This window comes from Mesoplodon densirostris, chromosome 6, assembly GCF_025265405.1.
Source record: "Mesoplodon densirostris isolate mMesDen1 chromosome 6, mMesDen1 primary haplotype, whole genome shotgun sequence".
NCBI classification, from domain to species: Eukaryota; Metazoa; Chordata; class Mammalia; order Artiodactyla; family Ziphiidae; genus Mesoplodon; species Mesoplodon densirostris.
The window spans coordinates 110,493,708-110,517,301 of record NC_082666.1 but is presented as its reverse complement, the minus strand read 5'-3'; the positions used below and the strand labels follow the sequence as shown (position 1 = coordinate 110,517,301).

Below are 23,594 nucleotides of genomic sequence, written 5' to 3'. Positions count from 1 at the left end.
GATAATCAGTTCTCAGAGGCTTCCATCTCATAGAAGAGTTTCAATGATTTGACCTGAACTGTTTCTCCCTGCTCTTATTAGAGCTCCTCTGCTCATTTCAACTCCTGTTCATCCTACTTTGATGATTTTTTTATTACCTGGAAGAACTTAGTTCTGTGCACAAATTTGGAAATTCTCCCATGGTACTTCTTATCTTGATCCCTTGAAAAAAATGTTAAATAAGGCCAGTTCAATATGCCTTCTTAGGGGTTCCTATTATAAGCCCTTTTCCTTCCAGAGAAAATGATCATTTATCCCAACTCTTCATTTACTCTCTAAGATAATTCTCTCTCCATCTCAAAACATTGTCTCTAATCCCAAGAAAACTCAATTATTTAGCTTTAGTGAGGTGTAATTGATATATAATAAACTGTACACATTTAAAGTAAAATAAATAAATAAACTCTCAACTATTTCTAAACTTCCAAGTATATATAGATAGCTGATTACTTGTGACCTCTCACCGATGGGCCTGTTCCACTCAACTAAAGACAACTATGCCGCAGAAATGCACTCAGTCTGTGTAGAATACAGATCGAAATGTCTACCCACTCACGGCGTAATAATATATACTTAATAAAATGCTCTGTAATATTGATGACTGTGGTCTTTAGTGTCCCATGAACCTAAACATGTTGATTAACGGAGTAAAATGTAGATTTCACGTGTGTTATTTACAGGAGCTTTATTTTTATTAAGGTCATTGCTAGAAAAATATGTTTCTGCTAATAGTATTTATACTATACATCAAAAGTTAAAGTTATTATTTTGGCAAGATCAGACTCCTGATACTCACTTATTTAGTACTGCCCAGTAAATTTTCAATATTGGAATTCTTTATCGATGAAGAATAAAGAATTCATGATACTTTTATTATTCACCTTTTACATTTGTATCCACTAAGAAGCATTTTCACAATACATGCATATGAATATTTGTGGATTATTTTAATGTATCTTTCACAATGTTAAAATCTCTTTCAAGACCCATTTGCTGTTAAGAGGTCTTACCTCTTTAATAATAGATGATAGATGATTTATTGTCATATTTGCCAATGAAAAGGAAAACCATGGGCAGAATTTGTGATGTCACTCTATGTAGACACATATGCATGGAAATAACCTGTAGGTGTTACACACACACATATATAGTCCTATATATATAAGTATATATTTTTATATGTATATATTGTGCATACATATGTATGTATATGTATATGTGTGTGTATGTACTCACTTATCTTTCCACCCACCCATACATGCATCCATTGATCTATCTAGCTCTCTTCCAACACACAGTACCCCTACAATGATAAAATAGGATCAGAGTTTCATAGAAATATAGAGCCCAAAAGATCCTTAGACATAGTTTAAAAACAAAGAATGTTATTCTTAGAGGTGTAACTCTCCGAGATAGCACCAGGAGAAAGAACTCAGCTGGAACCTAATCCCCATATTCCAATTACAAGTTCAGTTTTCATTCCACCATACCACACCGTCTTTCGGACAGATATCTGTTATACAGATGGATAGATACTGATCCTTAGAAGACAGTGTCAGTGCTGAAACTATTTTCTGTACTGAACACCCTGCTGTCAACTAAATTCTCGTTTGAGTTTTGAAGTTTACTGATGGTTTCTGTCAGTCCCAAGCCCTCCTAGGCATTTTTACACATAATCAATATGAGGGGAACTTCCTGTCTGGCATCAATCAGTTCTTTAAACAACAATTATCTATTAAAATATTGTTCTTAAGTCAGGAAAAATGGATGTTAGTGTCAAACACAGCTTTGCTCACTCTCTCACACACACACACTCACGCAAATTACAAATAGTATTCGACTGCTCTATATTTCAGGCTATTCAATAACTAGATAAATGACATATACTTTCTGTCTACATAATTTTTTTTACTATGCCAAGGCATACACACTAGTTGTTCCCTGCAGTACCTGCCGAATGCAACTAAATTTGCAACAGAGTTAATCACTGGCGCAGCTGAATATTTTAAGAGATTTCTCCTCTAGTAGGAAATTCATCTTTTTTCCAAGAAAAGGGCATTTACCCACTCTTTCATCTCCAACTGAAGTAGTTCCGTGATTTCCTTCCTTTCTCTGATTTCCACGCTCCAATTCCCAAAGACAAGCTCATCTCTGATGACCTTTCAGTCTATGAGTATTTGGGGTAGGAGTGGGGGTAGTCCACAGTTAAAATAAAGTTTGTATACAATCACTTTCTATGTTGTTATGAAATTATTCTAAGCTTCCCTAATAATAAACTTAAAAGAAACCATGCAAATGGTTCAGATGTGCATATGGAGATAGCTATTATCTAGAAAGCATCCAGATTTCTTAAAAAGCCAAAAAAAAAAAAGAGACTGACTCACTCAGGATATATGGAAATATAAGTGAGGTAGGTGGGCTAGAGTGTATGTCATTATCAATAAAGCCCTAGGAGAAAATCATAATTTGAAAAGATACATGCACCCCAAAGTTCACTGTAGCACTATTTACAATAGCCAAGACATGGAAGCAACCTAAATGCCCACCAACAGATGAATGGATAAAGAAGATGTGTTTCATATATATATATAGATATAGATATAGATATAGATATATAGATATATAGATATATAGATATAGATATATATAGATATATACACATAAACACACACACATACACACAATGGAATATTACTCAGCCATAAAAAAGAATGAAATAATGCCATTTGCAGCAACATGTATGGACCTATCATACTAAGTGAACTAAGCCAGACACAGAAAGACAAATATAATATGATATCACTTATATGTGGAATCTAAAAAAAATTATACAAATGAACTTATATATGAAACAGAAAAAGACCCACAGACATAGAAAACAAACTTATGGTTAGCAAAGGGGAAGGGGGTGAGGGATAAATTAGGAGTTTGGGATTAACATATAAACACGACTACATATAAAATCGATAACCAACAAGGACTTCCTGTATAGCATAGGGAACTATATTCAATATTTTGTAATAACCTATAAGGGTAAAGAATCTGAAAAAGAATATATATGTTTATATATGTGTATATATATATATATATATATATATATATATATACATACATAACTGAATCACTTTGCTGTACACCAGAAACTTATACAATATTGTAAATCAACTATACTTCAAGAAAAAAATTAAATTAAATTAAAACTAAAAAATAAAATAAACCCCTAGATATATTTTTGCATAACTGAATTAAATTCTTAAAACCCCAAAAATGAATGTTTTAACTGAATTTGAGAAATGAAGACTAAATTAAATCTTGGGTTTAGAATTAATTTGATTCATAATGGAAGGAAGTTAGAAAATAACATTTATTAAGAACAACACTGTTTAGCAATCCTATATGAAGATATAACACACAAAATATCTCCTATTACTTCCCTGTTAGAAGAGCTCTTTGCTTTAATACTTACACTACAGAGAATTTAATTAGTTCTCAATCAAATATTCTTCAGCCAGTGAGTATACAGCAATAAAACATATTTGCATCTGCAAACTCAAGGTAACTTTTATAAGAACACAGTGGTTGGAAAAAATCTTGAGTTACATTCCAAATACATTGGGTAAAACTTCAGACTCCTGTGTAGACATTTTGAAAAGCCTGCAAAGTGTCACAGAAGAGGATGTGCAACTCTGATGTTACTGGGGTTAAGAGAGGCCATGTTACTGCAAAGCAATGTTTGTTAAAACCATATTAATTATTAGGTGATTAGGATATCATGATTTTAAATATCTATATTATAACAATTTTTTGTTTCTTTTGTTTCATTGCGTTTCAGGAAATTTGTTGGGGTTGTTGGGCTAACATATAAAACATACTAAAGGTTTCCATTAAAATAATAGGAAATTTTTTCCTGGTTACATTTTAACAAAAACTGCTTGATTTTTACAAATGGATTCCTGACCTTAAGCAGGAGACACCTTTACATATAGTATCACATTTACTTTATTTTACATAGAATGTCACTAAAGTTTACCACAACCCATTTAGGTATCATTGCCTTTTACAAATAATGAAACTAAAACTGAGAGATTAAATAACTTACCCAATGTCACACAGCTCATGAGCGGGGGAGATCAGAATCCAATTCAATAGCCTTTGAATTTTTCACTATATAGTAGGACCATAGTTCAACTAATCAGGTATTTATTGAGTTTCTAACTGTGCATAACATTTGGTGTTAGGCATTAGAGGGGCACATAATGATGCCTACTTCTTGCATCACTACAGTTTACAATCTAGTAGAAGGCAAGTGCACACATTGTTCTATTTAAGAGTCTAAGAGGAAAGAGGAAGGTGAAAAATGGCAAATATTTATGCAAACAGGAGTTTTACAGGCCATCTTGAAGGGCCGTGTATTTAATACAGGACTAGAAGGGTACAGATATTGCAGAGAGGTTTGATATGAACTAGGGCATAAAGGGTAGGGCATCGCAAGCACAGATTACAATGTCGACAAAGGCATGGAAAAAGTGACAGCACATGCAGAGAGATGTAGGTAAGGAAAGCCTTGAAGGTATTGAAGAAAACAAGTATACATGATACTTAAAGATAGCAAGGATAAGTCAGGGAGACTACTACAGAGGGGCTGTGTAGTAGGAGAGGGAGATGGGGCTCAACTCCTAATATAATGAGAACAAGTAGAGATATAAAGGCAAGGAGCAGGGTGGGGGTCAGTAGAAAATTACTAAGAGGAAACATCAGGGGTAAGGAGAATTCTGGCTAAACCAATTTGACAGAACTTTTTTCTGTAGTCAGGCTAGGGTGATAAGACATGAAGGGTGAGGGATAAAGAGTTTGATCATATATCAAGGGTAGAGGATTTTTGCTAAACTGACCCACCAGAATTCATGCTAATACTAGTCTAAATGGGCCAAGGACAGAGCCTAAGGTCAGGGACTAGTTAGAAAGAGGACTCAGAGAAGCCTGACTCAAGTTTGGTCAAAGAAGAGTGCTATGGTCTGAATATTTATGTTCCCTCAAAATGTATATGTTGAAATCCTAACCCCCCAAATTGGTGGTATTAGGAGGTGGAGCCCTTGGAAGGTGATTAGGTCATGAGGGTGGCACCCTCATGAATGGGATTAATGCCTTTTATTTCAGATTTTTTGTGACTATTATTATTATTTTCATTGAAATATAGTTGGTATACAATATAAGCTACAGCTGTACAATTTAGTCATTTGCGATTTTTAAAGGTTATACTCCATTTATAGTTATCATAAAATATTAGCTATAGTCCCTGTGCTGTACAGTATATCCTTGTAGCTTATTTTATACATAATAGTTTGTACCTCTTAATCCCCTACCCTCTCCCCTTCCCTCTCCCCACAGGTAACCACCAGTTTGTTCACCACATCTGTAAGTCTGTTTCTTTCTCCTTATATTCACTTGTTGGTTGTATTTTTTAGATTCCACAAATTCCTTCATGAATGGGATCAATGTCTTTTAAAAGAGGCTCCAGAGAGCTCACTAGCCCCCTTCCACCATGTGAGGACACAGCAAGAAGGTTCTGGCTATGAATCAGGAAGAGGGCTTTCACCAGAATGAGACAATGCTGCTATCTTGATCTTGGACTTCAGGCCTCCATAACATTACAAAATAAAGTTCTGTTGTTTATAAGCTGCCCAGTCTGTGGCATTTTGTTAGAGCAGCCATAATGAAAAAAGACAGAGAGAGAATCTTTGTCCTTCCTTCCTCCCTTCCTCCCTCTGGCCTTTCTTCCTAACTTTACTTATTTCACTCTCCAATGCATATTCATTTAGTATCTACTTTAAGGAACTGAATAGATGGAAAACACAGGTTGAGCTATAAAGATCACTATTCTTATAGTATACAGTTTATTGGAGGAAGAGATAAGCATCTGTGACAGAGCATGACATGCACAATTTTATTTTAGATAAACTGGTCAGGAAGACCTTTCCATGGAAGTGACATTTAAACTGAAGTTTGAAAGATGAAAATGTAGTAATGTTGGCAAATCTAGAGTGATTTTTGTAAGGACTTACTACACATTTTACTTTATTCTATACGCAATATGTTGTCAAATGTGTTTGAAGATAAGAGGATGCATTCTAATAGTGTGGATAAGAGCTTGCATTTAGCCTGAATATTAAAGAGGCCCCAGGAAATCCGACCATAAGGAAACCCAAACTCTGCTCCCAATACAAATGCTACTTTTTAAAAAACTTTCACCCTTTGGTCAACCTACTGTCCATTGAATTTGTTGAGGTTTGTGGATATTAAGACTTAAGCAAGAGAGGCAACTTGATTATAGTACAGTAGTTTGAATTTAAGCAAAATGGTATGCCTGAAATGTAGGGGCCTTTTTGTAATGTAATTTGAAAATGTGGTGAGTTTCTTTGAATAGGCAACCCAGACTGACCATTCAATGACTCTCCATAAGAGCGACTACAACACCCAATTAGCACCATAAAAGGGAGAGTCGACATGACAGAGATGTGAGGTGACCATTTTTACCCACACCACACACTGCCATTGTGGTTACACCTACTGGTGTAAATACTTGGTGAAAGAGGCAGTGCACCTCCCTGTGACTGCAGGCTACTGAACAAAATCACCAACCTCCCTTCAATAGGAGCATATAAAATTCTAGGCCTGGAGAAGAACAAGTAATAAAGTAACTATTTACTCTCCCTGAGTTCATTATCCTCTTCTCTTCTCCCTACTGGGTCGAAGGAAGGCAGAAGATAGCATTAAAGCTCATTTTCAGGGTCTGCATGTTCAGTTGTACAGGTGGTGCACTGCATATTTATAGGAGTGTCATTCACTTTCTTCTTTACATGAATGGTGCCCCCTGGGAATTTTAGAGTGCACAACCTGTGAATCTGTATATGGCAGGCCTGCTTAATTTGGTTTTGCTCATATATTGTGAGCTTTTGTGTTGCTTATTCATTTTGTGTTCTCTGTGTTCATTTGTTTTGAGAAACAAACCTGATATCCGTTTCATCCTGGAAACCATAAAATTCATCTTTAAATATATCTATATAGGTAACAAACTGAATATTATTTATGTATATGTAAGTTTATTTATTTATTACAATAATCTAGGAGGGAAGACTTTACAAATAAACAAATGTGCAGAAATATGAACTAACTTGCTTGTGAATAACAGACCTGGAGCATGCCTCAGAGAAAGTGTGTAAAATGGCTCAAAACTAGAGAAAGCATAGAAGCAAACTAACCACTGACACGGCACTAATAGAAAAGCTATCAAAAGTCTAAATCTGAGCAGAAGCAGGAAGAAAGGAAATCATAAGAGGGATGAGACCTTGCTAAATAAATACATTTTTATTTCCATAATTAGAGGTAAGCATAAGGAAGAGATGAAACTAATTCCTAGTGTCAAGTCTATGTAAGTGGAAAGGATGTGATTTCAATTAACAAGAATTCCGTGTTGAGATTCAAAACAAGTATTTGTGTCAAAGAACCAATTCCAGTAGATTCCATGAGACATGCATATTTATATTCATTTTTCTGCATCAATGCTTTCAAGCTTTTAACCCATCCTTCTGGTGGGAAAGAAAAAAACATAAAAATATGAAATATCTTATCAAGCTTTAATTATGTTTACTTCTTGATTTAAAATTACTCTTTATTAAGTTAAAACGAAGATATTCTAGACTAACCCCAAAGCAGAATTGAAATGGCACACGAAAATGATCAAACATGATTCAAGCATCTCATTTAACTGAGATTTTACTACGTTTGTGTAATGATGTCTAAAATTGTGTTTTCATTAAACACAGCAGAGTAGAGCGAAACAGGGAGAGTCATCCTATAGACCTTGTTTGAATCTAAACATATTATCTATTACTGTAACTTTGAGAAAATCAATTAATTTGCGTCAGCCTCAATGCCTTTATCTCTGAGAATAGTAATACCTATCTTGCATGGGGCTTTGGATCAAATAAGTTAAAACACAAGCAGAGTGTCTAGCAATTACAGTTGCTCACTAAATAGCTCTTGATATTACCAATGGTCTCTGATGTGGGAAAACTATTACATAATAAAAAGATCCTTAATCGGGTATCGTTAAAATCAGGCTGAATGCAAAGAACTTCAGACTTTATGTCCTCCCTTTTTTTTATTTTTACCCAGAGAATAATGCAATTCAGAAAACAGAGGGAGAGATTAATTTCCACTTCAAATGAAAAGTCATCATTATAAGATTTTTTCATCATGTGGTATAGTACATTAAATATAACCATAAAATCTTTGTTACCTCTCTATTGAAAGGTAGAATGTGGTGTCCCACTTCCTGAATATGGGCTGATACAGTGGCTTATTCAATCAACAGAATGCAAGAGAAAAGGTGTTCTTGCACTTGTGAGGTTAAGTCATAGAAAGCCTTACAGATTCCAGCCAAGTCTCTTGAGATGTTTACTTTGGGTGAAGCCACTCACTATGTAAGAGTTCAACTACTTTGAGATATCCAGGTTGCTAAGACTCCAAAACTACACCGAGAAATTTCATGGAGAAAGACAAAGACAGAGAGAAAACCAGCCCCAGATTTTTCAGCCTGTGCAGCCCAACTCAAGCCCCAGATTTGTAAATGAAGATGCCATCTTGGTTGGACATTTCAGCACCAAAAGATGTGACTCAAAGAAAACTTAGCCAGAACCAAGGCCCCAGACATATGACACCAGTCAAGTTGTCTAATCTATCTCCAATCATTCAAGCCAACACAGCTGAGGCCCAGTCATGATGGAGCAGAGATGAGCCATCCCCAGTATTCTTTATCTTTATTCTTAGCTCACAAAGTCCTGACTATAACAACATGGTTTCTATTGTATCTACCACTGCGTTTTGGAATGGCTTGTTATACTGCAATAGGTATCTGGAATATATGTCTTGATCATTTCTTACAGTTCTAAAGCCACGGAACTCCTTTTACCCATATTCAGGGAGAATGCTATCTCTTGCTTATTTTCAGTCTCCCTTTGAGTCATAGAATCTGTTCAGAAGCTTCCTTGGACAGAGTCAGTAAAAGAAAACTCTTGATTACAAAACTCCATTATTACAACCAGGATAAAAGAACAGCCAAATCTGCTCACACACACCCCATTTTTTCACCACATCATAAACAATGGATTGGCCAAATTTTTAAGTGCTTGACTCTGATTGAAAGTAAGCAACTTTCCATCTTCAAACTCTTCCCCTCCAACTCAACTTAGAGTGATGCTCTAGTCAACCTGTGGACTTCCTGATGCACCTCCTATCTCTGAAATGAGACGTGAAGAAAAAACGTCTTCAGAAGAGTTCTGATATCAAGACAAGGGATAGAACAAAGGCCAAAGCAGCAATATTGCCATCCAGAGGAAAAACTACTGAACCTACACTGCAATACTCAGAAGGAAAGTCAAGACATGAGAGAACTAAGTGTAAAGCACAGCTATATTGGTGGCTTCTATTTAAATAATCAAGGGCAATAAGTAGGTCTCTGGGATGATGATCCCTATACCCTGTTACTTGCACCAGAATTGGGACATAACCAGGAACAAGTAGTTCAGGAAGCTAGAGTCACTGACACTGAGAGCCAACTACAGGGAACACCAAACATCCGGGGCTATTAGTTCATGTGCTTCTGTACCTAAATTTGGAAAGACTGTAAGACTTTCTGAATCTTCAGGTAACTTGCATACTATTCTAATCATAAGCAATCATGCTCCCTCTTAAGCTAAACCATACAACTTCAGAATCAGGTGTTACTTCTTATTGGTACCACTGTCCACTAAGCAAAGACAGAAATACAGAAGTAATCCTGACCCCTGCCTTTCCCTCATATATTCCCCCTCCCCACTTTTCCCTCTTTCCCATATATTACTAGGTTTAATCAGTTCTGCTGCCTAGAGATCTGTTAAAGTCCTTCATTTTAATCATATTCCTTTGCCCTGATTCAGATCCTTGTCATCACTAGCCTAAGCTGTCCTCTATCTATTTCTGACCCTCCCATCTGAACTGTTGCCCTTCATATTCATCCTCAACACTACTATCAATATTATTTCTAAATTGAAAATTTGACCATCAACTGTCTAAAGACTCCAACATCTTTCCATTGCACTAATGATAAAGTCCAACTTCTAAACATGTCATAAAGGTCTCCATTTTTTGGCCTTGCTCTGCCAATTTAACTAATGTCTTTTTTTAGTAATTAAAATCTACTATCCTTGTTGTTTTACGAGTGTCAGTAGTTGCTGTTCTCACTTTTGAAAATATTTCCCCCTTTCATTCACTTAGGAAACTCCTATTCATCCTTTAAAACCCAAATGCAGTGAAACCGATTTTCTCTCTCACTCAAATCACTTTCTCCTCAAAACTGTAATTTTACCTCTGTGTAGCTCAATTGTTTGTTATACTCTAATGACAACAGATTCTTAAATATACTCATCTTTGTATCTTAATATCCGATAATATGACTGGCATTTAACAAACGCTAAACATACTTGACACTTGAATTGATTGAATTGAATTAAACTGAATCAATCACTCTCAAGAACACTAACGATTGTTAGGGTTTCCTGCATCAAGAGTACAAATCACGCTGAATTTTCATAATACTGCTAGTTTTGATTGAGGCACAGCAAACAAGTTTACAACAGATTTCCCCTGTGAAAATAATAACTTCAGTAAAAGATAACAAATACACTCAGAAGTCCATAAAGGAGGCAGGGTAGTCTAGGGGATTCTGTTCTCATCCAAAGACTTGCTGAGATTTGATTCAGAGGGGAAAGATTGATTTTTCTAGCTTAAGTTAAACGAGGCATGGAACAAATGTCAAAAGCAGGACATAGACTTAGATTCTTCACTGTCACACCAGTAAAGTTACCATCCTTCCATCTCCTTGAGAACAAACAAGAAAGCCTGCTGTGGACCGTGAACAAAACAACAACTGCGAATTTACACAGCTCCTTAAACTTCTAAGCTGTGTACTGAGAGTGAATTAGAGGTCTCCTCCAGATAGCATTGCAAATGAGCGTTATTTTATTTTCACCAAGCCTTTCAGGTGATACATGCGACAAAATCAGCAAAGTCAGTACTCACTGTGGCAGACAAAGTAACTATTATGTATCTGTCCTAAAAGTTCCTGTGATGTTCTGGCTAGTTTTGCTTAAGTACTATTTATAATATTTATGAGAAAGGAGGACAAAAATGAACCTGATGCTTCTGTGGAGAAGGAATTCCCTGGCTGAGCAGAAAAGCCTGCCAAAGTTTTGGTGTTTCTTGTTTGTTTGAAACAAGACTGAAGGACCATATAATGCAAGATGAAGCCATTAACAGTTAAAAGGGAGAGGACACACTAAAGAGACTCAGCCAGGGCCCTGGTAAATTATCAACAATTGTGGGCTTTCTTAGTGAGAGTCTAGGATTTGAGAAATTCATGAGGAGAAAAGGCGGAGGTCCCTGGGCACCTGAAAATGAGAATTGCTGCATTGAACTAGGCTGACTTTGGCATGGCATTTTGAAGAAGGCAGTCATATGGAATGTAACGAATAAATAGAGCATATCAGAGCCTGAAAACCTGAGAATAGGCTCCTGTGGGTGAAACGAGGTGAAGCACGGTGCTTGGTACACTATAAACCCTCAGTAACATTGGCTGGTTTTGAATGAAATGAAACCTAACCTGAATCCAGTCCCTACTCGGTAACAGCGGGGAAGATAATGGGTGCCTAGGCAACGTCTAGCAAGTTCTGGGCTAGAGGCGGCTCCCAACTGTTGCGTCACCAGGGGCCACAGAACTGAGTCGGGAAGGGAGAAGGGAGGAATCTGTGCGGAGGGTCATCCGACTGAGTCGGAACCGGACACTCTGGCAGGAAGTAGAAAGCGAAGAAAACGAAACGACCATTGGTGAATTTCAACACCACGTCGTGAATTTCAGATAATTTTCCACTTGTTTATTAAGATGGAAAACTCGGATTCCAACGATGAAGGAGATGGAGTTTCGGCCCAACACATAAGTCAAACGGACAGATTGGTTCGGGAAGAAGATTTCTCCAGGTTCGTAAATAATCTGAGTGAAGAAGATTACGAATTTATGAGAGACAACAATCTTCTAGGCATTCCAGGTGAAAGTACGGAAGAAGAGTTGCTGAGAAGACTTCAGCTAATTAAAGGAAACGCACCACAAGACTCAGATGAAAATACAGGTATATTCTGCTTTTGGAGGGAATAGGATGGGATGGATAAGGAACTTCATAATAGGAAATAGTAACTTCATAATAGTAAATTATACAGAAGTGACTTACATTAATTTGGTAAGTAACTTCTCATAAAAAGAACTGGCATTTACTTGATTTTTGGTGAGCATGTCAAGGTATGTTTGTTTGTTTTCCTGATTCACATTTGGGTTGTTTTAATTGGGAAACAGTGCAAAGTAGCCTATTTGTATTTTTCTTGGTTTTCTACCTCAACTGAAAGTCCCTCCTACTTCCTGAATTATTTTTTCTACATAGACATGTAAAAAAAGCACACAGAAATATTCTCCACTGGGGACAATTGTGCTCTCTTCAACACCTGGGGACATTTGACAATGGCTAGAGATATTTTTGGTTGTCACAGGGGAGGCATGGGTGTTACTAGCATCTAGTGGGCAGAGGCCAGGGATGCTGCCAAAGATCCCACAATGCACAGGATAGCTCCCCAAAACAAAGAATTGTCCAGCACCAAAATGTCAATAGTGCTAAGGCTGAGAAACCCTGCTCGAACCTCAGGTCTGGTGCCTTGCCTCCCAGTGTGAAGTAGAGGATTTTGCTGTCTAATGAAGAGGATACTATAATACTTCGGCTCTTGAATATGGTCTTATATGTACCATGCTAGGTTCAGTCTATTCATTTGATCTGACCTTCAATTTAATGTCAATTAAAAATCTTGGTAACATTAAGAAGTATTCAAAATGCAAACACTTTTAAACCTATAAAACTTGTTTATGTTTGGGCAATAACCTTATATTTTAAAATAGCTTATCTATTATCAAAAGCACATAAGTGAAGAGCCTACAAGTAGTCATGTTGGAGACTCATGAAAATTAGACAATAATGTAAATTGAACTAAACTACTAGCATTGTACCTTAACTGGTGTTTACCTTGTTTAATTGCATTAGTGTTTTGACAGTGGACTGAAAAAAAAGTCTCTTGACATTCCTCCGACAGTGGTACACAGGGCTGTGTATATGATGAAATACTGAAAAATAGACTTCCTCCAGATTCCCTTTTTAAAAAATTCTCTAAGTTTATCTAGGATTAGCTCACTCTTTTTGGATGGAATCGAAACTTTTCTACCTTTACTTATAAATCTACACAGTGCAGTTTATAAAATATTAACTCTATAAATGTGAAATCAGTTGAAAACATCTGAGTATTTAAGTTCTCATTTTTTGTTTGTTTTTGAAACAAAGTTTCAGAGTGCTATTTTATGATGGTTCTAATTTTGGTGGTTCTTTTATGCACCCTCCCCATTTTTTTTGTTAACAGACAGAGGAGACTCTTCAGATGACGTGTCTAGTGGTGACTCTCTAATAGACTGGCTTAACTGTTCTGGACAAACTGAAAATATGACAAGTGGACAAAGAGAAAACCAATCTTGGAGAGAAGAGAGCCTAATTAATCCTAAAAGTGATCAGTTCATATTCAGTTTAGAAATAAATGTTAACCTTGATAATGGGAGTCCAAATCCAGAGAATGAATATGTAGCATCTGCAAGACTTCCCAGAAGAGAAAATATGGAAGACAGCCAAAGGCAAGTGGAAAGTCCACAATCTGAATCAATATTTACAAGACCATCTATGTCTGAACAAGATACAACTGAAACATTAATGGAATTCCCACCTACCACAAGTCAGAGAAGAGCAAGAAGTAGGAGCCCAGAGTATCGGAGAACCAGAGGAAGAATTGAAAGTTGGTCGCCTCCACGTTCACTTAGGGAAATTGTACAAAGACTTAATCATAGTATACCCTCTCAGAATTTTGAGCAGCCTCTGCTAAGTGAGAATGCGAGATTTTCTAGAACTGAGCACCAAGAAATATTGAGACAGCAAATGACTGGATTTGAGTTGCAAAATAGCGGTCTTATTGAAACTTCTAGAACAAGGAATGCCGTTCATGGAGAAAATTCTCCAGATACAACCAGCAGTGGTGAATCTTGGGGAATGTGGGAAATATATCCAACCATAACCTTCAATCTTGAAGTAGGACAAGTTCATTCTGGAGCATATTCTCAGAGAGACAGCAGAGCTAGTAGAACTCAGTTAACATCTGAGACACCAAACAACACTGTCACTTCTGAAAGTGAACGAGGACTGAGGCATATGTATTCACATTCTGAGCAGGCAGGTGTGAGAGCTTATGTCAATACCATTAGAAATCCCGTTTGCAGAACTTTAAATACTAGATTAAATGATACAACATCTGTTCCAATTCAGAGCACGTTAAGGCAGACAATGGCAGAATTTAGTAACTCAAGTAACCTTATGGACAGTGACAGTAATTTAGAGCATAGTGTCTCACCTCCAAGTCAAAACATGGAATGGCTAGAGTCACCTAATGGTAGTAGTAGTGGTACATTTGGTTCTGATTCAAATGCTAGCTATGATACCCATTCAAGTTCCACAATGATTTGCCATTCACGCCCCAATTGTATGTCTAGTTCCAGTTCTAGTCCTATTTCCGGTTCCAGCTCAAGTGATGAAAATTCAGGAATTAGCTCACTGATGTTTGAAGGCAGTGAAGAGACAAACTTATCATCAGAGACCAGCCAAGGGGGTAGACAAATTATCCTTGACAGTAATTTAGAGCATAGTGTCTCACCTCCAAGTCAAAACATGGAATGGCTAGAGTCATCTAATGGTAGTAGTAGTGGTATATTTGGTTCTGATTCAAATGCTAGCTATGATACCCATTCAAGTTCCACACTGATTTGTCATTCACGCCCCAATTGTATGTCTAGTTCCAGTTCTCGTCCTATTTCCGGTTCCAGCTCAAGTGATGAAAATTCAGGAATTAGCTCACTGATGTTTGAAGGCAGTGAAGAAACAAACTTATCATCAGACTTATCATCAGAGACCAACCAATGGGATCGACAAATTATCCTTGACAGTAATTTAGAGCATAGTGTCTCACCTCCAAGTCAAAACATGGAATGGTTAGAGTCATCTAATGGTAGTAGTAGTGGTATATTTGGTTCTGATTCAAATGCTAGCTATGATACCCATTCAAGTTCCACACTGATTTGTCATTCACGCCCCAATTGTATGTCTAGTTCCAGTTCTCGTCCTATTTCCGGTTCCAGCTCAAGTGATGAAAATTCAGGAATTAGCTCACTGATGTTTGAAGGCAGTGAAGAAACAAACTTATCATCAGACTTATCATCAGAGACCAACCAATGGGATCGACAAATTATCCTTGACAGTAATTTAGAGCATAGTGTCTCACCTCCAAGTCAAAACATGGAATGGTTAGAGTCATCTAATGGTAGTAGTAGTGGTATATTTGGTTCTGATTCAAATGCTAGCTATGATACCCATTCAAGTTCCACACTGATTTGTCATTCACGCCCCAATTGTATGTCTAGTTCCAGTTCTAGTCCTATTTCCGGTTCCAGCTCAAGTGATGAAAATTCAGGAATTTGCTCACTGATGTTTGAAGGCAGTGAAGAGACAAACTTATCATCAGACTTATCATCAGAGACCAGCCAAGGGGGTAGACAAATTATCCTTGACAGTAATTTAGAGCATAGTGTCTCACCTCCAAGTCAAAACATGGAATGGCTAGAGTCATCTAATGGTAGTAGTAGTGGTATATTTGGTTCTGATTCAAATGCTAGCTATGATACCCATTCAAGTTTCACACTGATTTGTCATTCACGCCCCAATTGTATGTCTAGTTCCAGTTCTAGTCCTATTTCCGGTTCCAGCTCAAGTGATGAAAATTCAGGAATTAGCTCACTGATGTTTGAAGGCAGTGAAGAAACAAACTTATCATCAGACTTATCATCAGAGACCAGCCAAGGGGGTAGACAAATTATCCTAATAATATCTGATGAAAGTGACTCTGGGTCCTCCCATAATCTGCAACAGTTTTTCCTCTTAAATGAAGATGATCTATACCAAACTACAGGACTCACCAAAGCACAGATTGACAGCTTGGCTGTAAGATCTTTTGGTGAAAATGATGCACTAAAAGCCTGTAGCATTTGCCTTACAGAGTACACAGAAAACAGCAAGCTTCGCATACTACCTTGCTCCCATGAATATCACATTCACTGCATTGATCGCTGGCTGTCTGAGAACTCTACGTGTCCGATTTGTCGTAGGCAAGTAGTGGATTCCAATGAGAGTGAAAATCCTGATCGATGAATTCTCAGCTATATAAAGTGTTATAGGGCTTCCCTGGTGGCGCAGGGCTTGAGAGTCGGCCTGCCGACGCAGGGGACTGACAATAAAAATTAATTTCACACCATAGCAGTTCACTGAATTTCAATAAAAACTTAGCATGTGCACTGGGTTGGGATGTTCCTGATTCCATGGGAGAAATGTCTTAATATGATATAATGAATCTAGATAGATCCTAGTAGTATTATCTCGTCATGTAAACCCCAGACATCTCTTAGCCCTGTTCAATCCTGGTTGTGCATGCAAAGAAACAGAAACCCAACCAAATATCAATAATTAAGAAGCCATTTAAGACTACATTAGAGTCATTCACATAAAGAAGTCATGTTACATTCCTAGAATGCCATAAAAAGCTTTGAAACCCTTCTCTTCCTATCTCTCTCCACAGCAGTTTATCCCACCTCCCTAACACTACCTTAACGTTTCGCCTATTCCCCACTAACAATGTATCAGTCAGTTCTAGCTAAAAACTGATGGCACACTTTAAAAGAGTGATGGAATAGCATTTAATGAAGAGACTAAAGTGTGTAAAGAATGAAGGGAAACCAAGAGATGATGAAGTACCCTGAGGCTAGCAGCTGTGAGAAGCCAGTATTATAACCACTAGGTTTGAAGGGGCATAGAGAGATAGCAGTTCCTGCAACCCAGAATGTCTTCGAGTTATAGGAGAAGCCCACCCAACAAGAGATGTAACCTTAGAAAATGGCATCCACTGCCAACCTAAAGTTTGGAAGGGGGCAGATCATGGAAATAAATACCCTTGCCTTCTTTCCTCCTGACTTCTAATCACTTATCAGTAGTTCATATTAACCAAACCCAACCTGAAGACACAGAGAGACTGGTCCATGAAGCTGATAAAGATCAGCCTCCTGGAATCACGAAGCAGGGTTAAGAAGGATGGCGAGTAGATCCGGTAAGCAAATCAGAGACCATCTACCACAACCAGCATTCCCAACTCTCTTCAAACCCAGCCTGTGTATGCTTTCTTGCCTCTTCCGCTTCCGCTTGTTCTCTATTCCACTCTATGACTCAGCTCTTTAACAACCCTCTCTATTTTCCTTTCATTTACTCAGATCTTGTATTTTTAAAAGTGATAAGATGACAAAGCCTTAGAACTTAATTACCTTTCTCTTAAACATGTCACACTTTGATTTGCTGTGATTGTAAACAACTAAGGATAAAGGGCAGTTATAGGTATGTCTTTAATTTTTGCTTCTTCAATATACTCAAGCTTCAATTTCTTTCTATATATGTTTAGTTCATATAATTAATTTTTAAAACAGATTCTAATTTCTTTTAAAGGGTTTTATGGTTTATATATGACTCAATCATATGATTAAGAGTGAATTCATGTGAATGACCCAAAGTAGCCAATTGCTGCTTGGAGCCTCACAAGCTGCAATATGAAAGCCTTAAAGGTAAAACTTGGCTTCAAGAAACATGTCTACATGGTTCAATTCTAACTGTCCCCAGTAAAACCATCACCCAAAACCCCGAGTATTTGAAATCAAAATTTAGGTCATGCTTCCTTCCAACCTAAACATAGTGAAGGATTTTTCTCCTACTTCAGCCTGAAGACTATTTTTGGGGGGTTGTATTGGCCAGTCCAGAAAATTTTGCTTAAATTTTTCAATCCTGGTATAGGTGAGAGTACATTGTATTATAACCTAAAGCAATAATCAGAAATTTTGTGCAATGTGCAACCTATACAAATGTAGGCAGTGTTAAGTATACACCTTCTCTAAAAAGTTAAAGTCAGCAACATCACTGACCTTTCTTTTCTCTGTGAATTGCTGGCAGCCACAGTATTTGCACATAACTACAAAATATAAATGGGGAGTGGTGGTGAAGTTTTTGAAAACATCTTTGAGGTAGTATATTTTTCACACAGAAGATATCTGCATGGCCAGAAATGAAGGCTTGGCTCAAACCTCTGAAATTTACATTAACTTCTGAAAGTTGTTTGAATAGTCTGATTTTTAGGAAGTATTTTTGATATCAGATATACTTCACTTAAAGTGAGTAGAATAATTATAACAGTACTTGGCTTTCATGCTATCCTAACAGATTAAAACCTTCCAAAGGATGATAATTGCTTAATTAATGCTTCAGTACATTCACATGCACCTTCTGTGGTCGACAGAATTCTAAGATGATGCCCAATGATCTTTGTAGGAGCCCCTCCCCTTGAGTATGACACCTGTGAATGTGATGGAATATCATTCCCATTATTAGATTATGTTATATAGCACAGTTGATTGGGAGCTTATCCAGAGTGAGCCTGACCTAATCAGGTGAGCACTTAAAAGGCACACAGAGGACTTCTAATCCAGATAAGATGGTTTATACTTCCCTCTCCCTGCTCCCCCTTTATACGCACAACTATATATCCTGGAAATAATATGAGACAACCAAAGGAGATCTCTGAAAGGTCTAGAGAAGGTGAATTGCCTAGGGACCCTCTGAATGGATGAACAGCCTCATGGCAGGGCACCTTATGACCCTCTACCAACAAAAAAATGTGATCCAGGCCCAGCATTTCCTAACTCCCAACTTAGTAACAGGAAGTGGCTCAAAGAGGCTCTTCCTCCATCACATCAAATGGGAATCCCCCAAACACCAGGCGAGCCTTGCAGAACCTGCAACGACGAACAATTGGAAGCCCTGATGACAATAAGTGACCAGGGAAAGTGCTTTCCTTCCCCACTGGGCCTGAGATCCCCCTTCACCACCCAGACACATCAGTGGCTAAGGGTCCCAGCAAAAGTGCTCCTACCACAAAAAGCTCCCACCTGGACAATGCTCTCCTCAGATGGGCCTGAGGCTCCTCTCCCCTCCCCAGAAACATCAGGCAACTTGCTGGTACCGGCAACGGAGATCCCTCCACAGAAAGCTCTCAACCTGGTAAGCACCCTCCACTCCTTACAGTCCAGGGAGACCCTGTCACAAGTGCCTGGCCCAGGAAGGACTCTTCATCACGTGTTCCAGAGATTCCCTTCCCTCACCAGAAGCACCAAGTGCCATATCCTGGGGAAGCTACTTCAGACCCCATAAGCAGCATGAGAAGGGACCAGAGGTAACCCCACCTGCACAAGAGAAACAGACCATAAGAGTACCACAAAGGGTCAGAAAATTAGGTTATCATGGAACCACCATCCATAAAAGTACAGGAAATGTGTGCCAAACCTATAAAGAGTGAATGCCTGCTAAAAATTAAAAAAAACAAAACACTTTAAATAGGGACCAAAGTATCCTAACATAATAGCCAAAATGTCCAAAAGACAATAAAATATCACTACTTATACCAAGAACCAGATACATGACAGCATGAATAAGATGTGACAGATGATGCCAACAGAGATGAATTAGATGTTAGAATTATCTGACAAGGGTTTAAAAATGCTGATTTCAGACCTTTAAGACCTTGAACACAGAACCTAGTCACTCCATGCCAGTATCCCAACCTGTAGAACTGTGAGCTAATAAAGGGATGCTGTTTTAAGCCATTACATTTGTACTAATTTCTTATGCAGCAACAGACAACTAATACAACTTCTCATCTAGGATCCATCCTGTACCTAGAAAATGATTATAATGAGTCCTAGACAAGTAAATGGCTTAATGTCTTGGTTCTAGGCCCACTATAACATTCTATTCTACCATTTTTCCCAAAAATGGAATCCCTAATTCCTGCTACTGAAGCTGCTAGAAGACAGTATCCTTCCTGTTTGAACAACCACCAATATCGTATCGCTCTAACTTTACTTCACATCACCCTATCTCATTCTACCAGTGTATGCTGCTTATATCATAAACCCAATTTAACACTCTGACTTTGAAACTATATAGCCACTTATTTTTCTCTCAAAGCGATTGCTGAGTATTATATTGCTCTTCCAAATCATATTCCTCTCTATCTGCCCTGACAAATCAGAAATGGAGAAGATTTGTACCTGAATCTTCTGAGCTCAACCTGATACGTTTTTTACGTTACAGTATATCAGTTTAAATACACAGCATCACTGTGGTTGTGAGCATAAATATTTCCATCTTAAGAATTTTCTCTGTATTTTCTTGGTAGTTTTTAAAACATTTGTTTATTTTGGCCTAATTCCAAAAAAAACCCTTGTCTGAATAACAAATTCTTTTTGAAAGTAGTTATAGCCTGTGGATAAGTTTTTGATAGCAATATAAAGTCTATCTTTTTTGGCTAACCATGAAAATAAGTTGTGCTCTCAATATTCCATGAAGAATTAAGTATAAAGATTCTTTTGTTAATGCAAACAAGCCTGAGCCTCGAACAACATGAACATCAAAACACTGCATGTACTGGAAAGTTCACAAAGAAATGTGACGTTTCTGTTAAGTAATATTACTTGTTATCCATATACAATACTTTGAGATCTTCAGTATCTTCTTTACTACAATTAACCAAACATTTCATGTCTTTTCATTATTTGAGAGGTGAATGTATACTCCCTTCAATGAGAAGTTCCTGGTATGAGAATTTCGAATGGAAACTGAACTGCATTTCTTTTCTGTGACTTCATTTAAGATTTGAAAATTCTTTACCATCCTAACTCAGGCTTTCTCCCTATGAAATAAGAGGCTCTCCTTTGTGTGATATTCAAAACTCTCCATTTTTAAGCATCAAGCCAGCATCTTTAACATCACTGCAAAAATGTGGAGATTTGGAAAAGCATGTTGGGGAAAATCCTTTTTCTCTCATCCACCATTCGTAGAGGACAGACACTAATTATAAGCCAACTCTGGGCTCTGGGTTCTCCATTCTCACATCACTAGTCACAACACAGTTATCTACCACCCCTGACCTTGTCATCTTCTATTCTGGAAGTGTATTTTTTTTTCTTTAGTATCACTTGTGACTATCTAAAACATTTTTTATTTATCTTGTGCTTGTTTTCTTCCCCATTCCTATCCCAAAATAGAAGCTCCAAAAGATCTTTCTTTTTTTTTTTAAATTACTACTACATTTCTAAAAACTAGAACAGTTACTGGCATACACACACACACACACACACACACACCCACACACACACACACTGCTTCAGAATTTTTGGCCACTGTGAGCATCCCAGACTTATTTTTCACCCTTTATTCTCCAAAGAAAACCTATTTTAATACTGTTACCTACCATCCTGGATTTGATGTATTTCAACCTAGATCTCTCTCACTTACTTAACATATTTGTATAGGGTTTCTTGCCTATTAAGTTATAATATCTGCCAACCCTTTTCTAAATCACTATTTCAGGCATTCAACGCTGACCAAGAATGTGCCATGCCCGATGCTGGGTGCTAGGGTTATAGTTACGCAGTACAGCACTTATCATGAAGAAATGTATTACATTTTAAAGAAGGCAGATGAATAAACATACAGTAACAGGATGCCCTGACACAGATTCAGATACAGGATAAAATGGAATGATCTAGGAGGAGAAATCTACACTAATAATTCAAACCTCCTTAAAGTTGGGTTATATCTGAGTTGTATCTTACAGGACTAGTAGCAATTAGCCAATGAAATGAAGTCATTAATTTTATTCTAAGCAAAATAAACACTGCATGCAACAGTAAAGATGCATTGAAAATTTAGGGCTCAGTAAACAGTAAGTATGAATCATCATGCTCTGGGGTAGAAGAGGAAGAGATGTAAGTACATTAGCAAGAAGTGAAGAGATGAGGCCAAAGAGGCAACAAGTGGTATTGTGTATCAGGCTGAAGAGTTGAACTAGATCTTCTAAGAAATGCACAGTCAACACGATTTTTCTAATAGGAATAAAATTTTTCAATTTTTAGAATGGTCATACTAGCAGGGATATGAACAGATTGTCAAAATTTAGATTGTCCCACTTACGGAGTTATGGCATTAACTGGAAGAAAAAAGTATAAAGTCCTGATATAATGGTGAGACAGTTGAGATATGGATGCATATAGATTCAAGTAGTATTAAAGAAGCACAATAAAATTTGGTGGCTGCTTGGATAATTTAAAGATGACCTTAAGTTTCTGGTTTAGGTGACTGAGTAGATGGTGAGAAGTTCCACTGATATAAGAAATGCAATATAACTTGTTTGTCATAGTAGAGGAATAGATGACAATTCAGCTGGAATCTTTGAGATTTGAGATGTCAGAGTGATATTTTAGTGGCAATGTTCATCTAGCTATCACGGAATATCAAGTATGCTTCTAAAATTAGGATAAAGATGCCAGACTGAAGTCAAAGAAGTATGAGGTATTGCCTGTGAAAGTAGGTTCCATGGTAGTAGTGGAGGGAGATGGATGGAATCCTTTGGAACAGGAGCAATTATAAAGAAGACAGACATAAAAAAGCTAGCAAAGATAATCAAGACAGAAAAATGAGAGGTGTAAAGATAATCATAAACACAGAGCTCACGGTCTTCATTCGTAAATATGAAGAGAAAACAAAATATCTCTAGATGTTAAGAAGAATGCAAACTCCTAGGAAAGCAAGGGTTTTGTAATTTTCACTACAATAGTCATAGCACCCAAAAAATACTGCCTTGCCCAAAGTCGATGTTCCATAAATATTTGTTGAGATATTTGAGATAGGCATGACATAAGAGAGAATAAGATAAATATTAAAAATAGCAAAATAAATCCTGGGAGAAATAGGAATAATTCATGGACTAGGAAAGAACCTGAAAGGCTTAGTTTTACCATGAACAGATGGAGGCCTGCCACTATTCTAAACACATACAAATGTTGAAAGAATAAGTCTTTGGCAGGAACTGTAACAAACACACTGGCCATTATAGATCACCTGGAAACAGTCTTTACATATCTTTTTTAAAAGGCTCTTTTTTAAAAGAAAGAATTGGTAAGAGGGTGGTTAAATGCCTTTCTGTCAGGCTTTTTGTTTGGAGAAAAAGGTGTAGGTGAAGTAACTCTGCCCCACATAGACTTTCAGTCTACGTCTCCCTCTTGCCATCCTGAGTTACTCAGGAGTTCTGCTGGGCACATATATATCTCAGAAGCTGAAGCCCCCTCCTTGCATATTATAGTAGTGGGCTTCCCTTTCTTTCAGATTTCACCGTTATTATGATAGGTTTTT

The 23,594-nt window shown here is 37.4% G+C and overlaps 1 protein-coding gene across 1 annotated transcript; it reads left to right on the top strand.

Annotated features, from left to right (window-relative positions):
- The first annotated feature begins 12,016 nt into the window (after positions 1 to 12,016).
- On the top strand, positions 12,017 to 16,463 carry LOC132491688 (E3 ubiquitin-protein ligase RLIM-like). The gene is made up of 3 exons (XM_060100521.1): positions 12,017 to 12,260; positions 13,585 to 14,658; positions 15,880 to 16,463. Exons 1-3 carry the CDS (start codon positions 12,017 to 12,019, stop codon positions 16,461 to 16,463), a joined length of 1,902 nt encoding a protein of 633 aa, XP_059956504.1.
- The last annotated feature ends 7,131 nt before the right edge of the window (positions 16,464 to 23,594 follow it).

Excerpts from the sequence above, each read along its gene's own strand:
- LOC132491688 (XM_060100521.1), top strand. The coding sequence starts at position 12,017 with ATGGAAAACTCGGATTCCAACGATGAAGGAGATGGAGTTTCGGCCCAA. Across the intron at positions 12,261-13,584 it reads AGACTCAGATGAAAATACAG|ACAGAGGAGACTCTTCAGAT; the intron begins GTATATTCTGCT and ends TTTTGTTAACAG. Across the intron at positions 14,659-15,879 it reads GCTAGAGTCACCTAATGGTA|AGTCATCTAATGGTAGTAGT; the intron begins GTAGTAGTGGTA and ends TGGAATGGCTAG.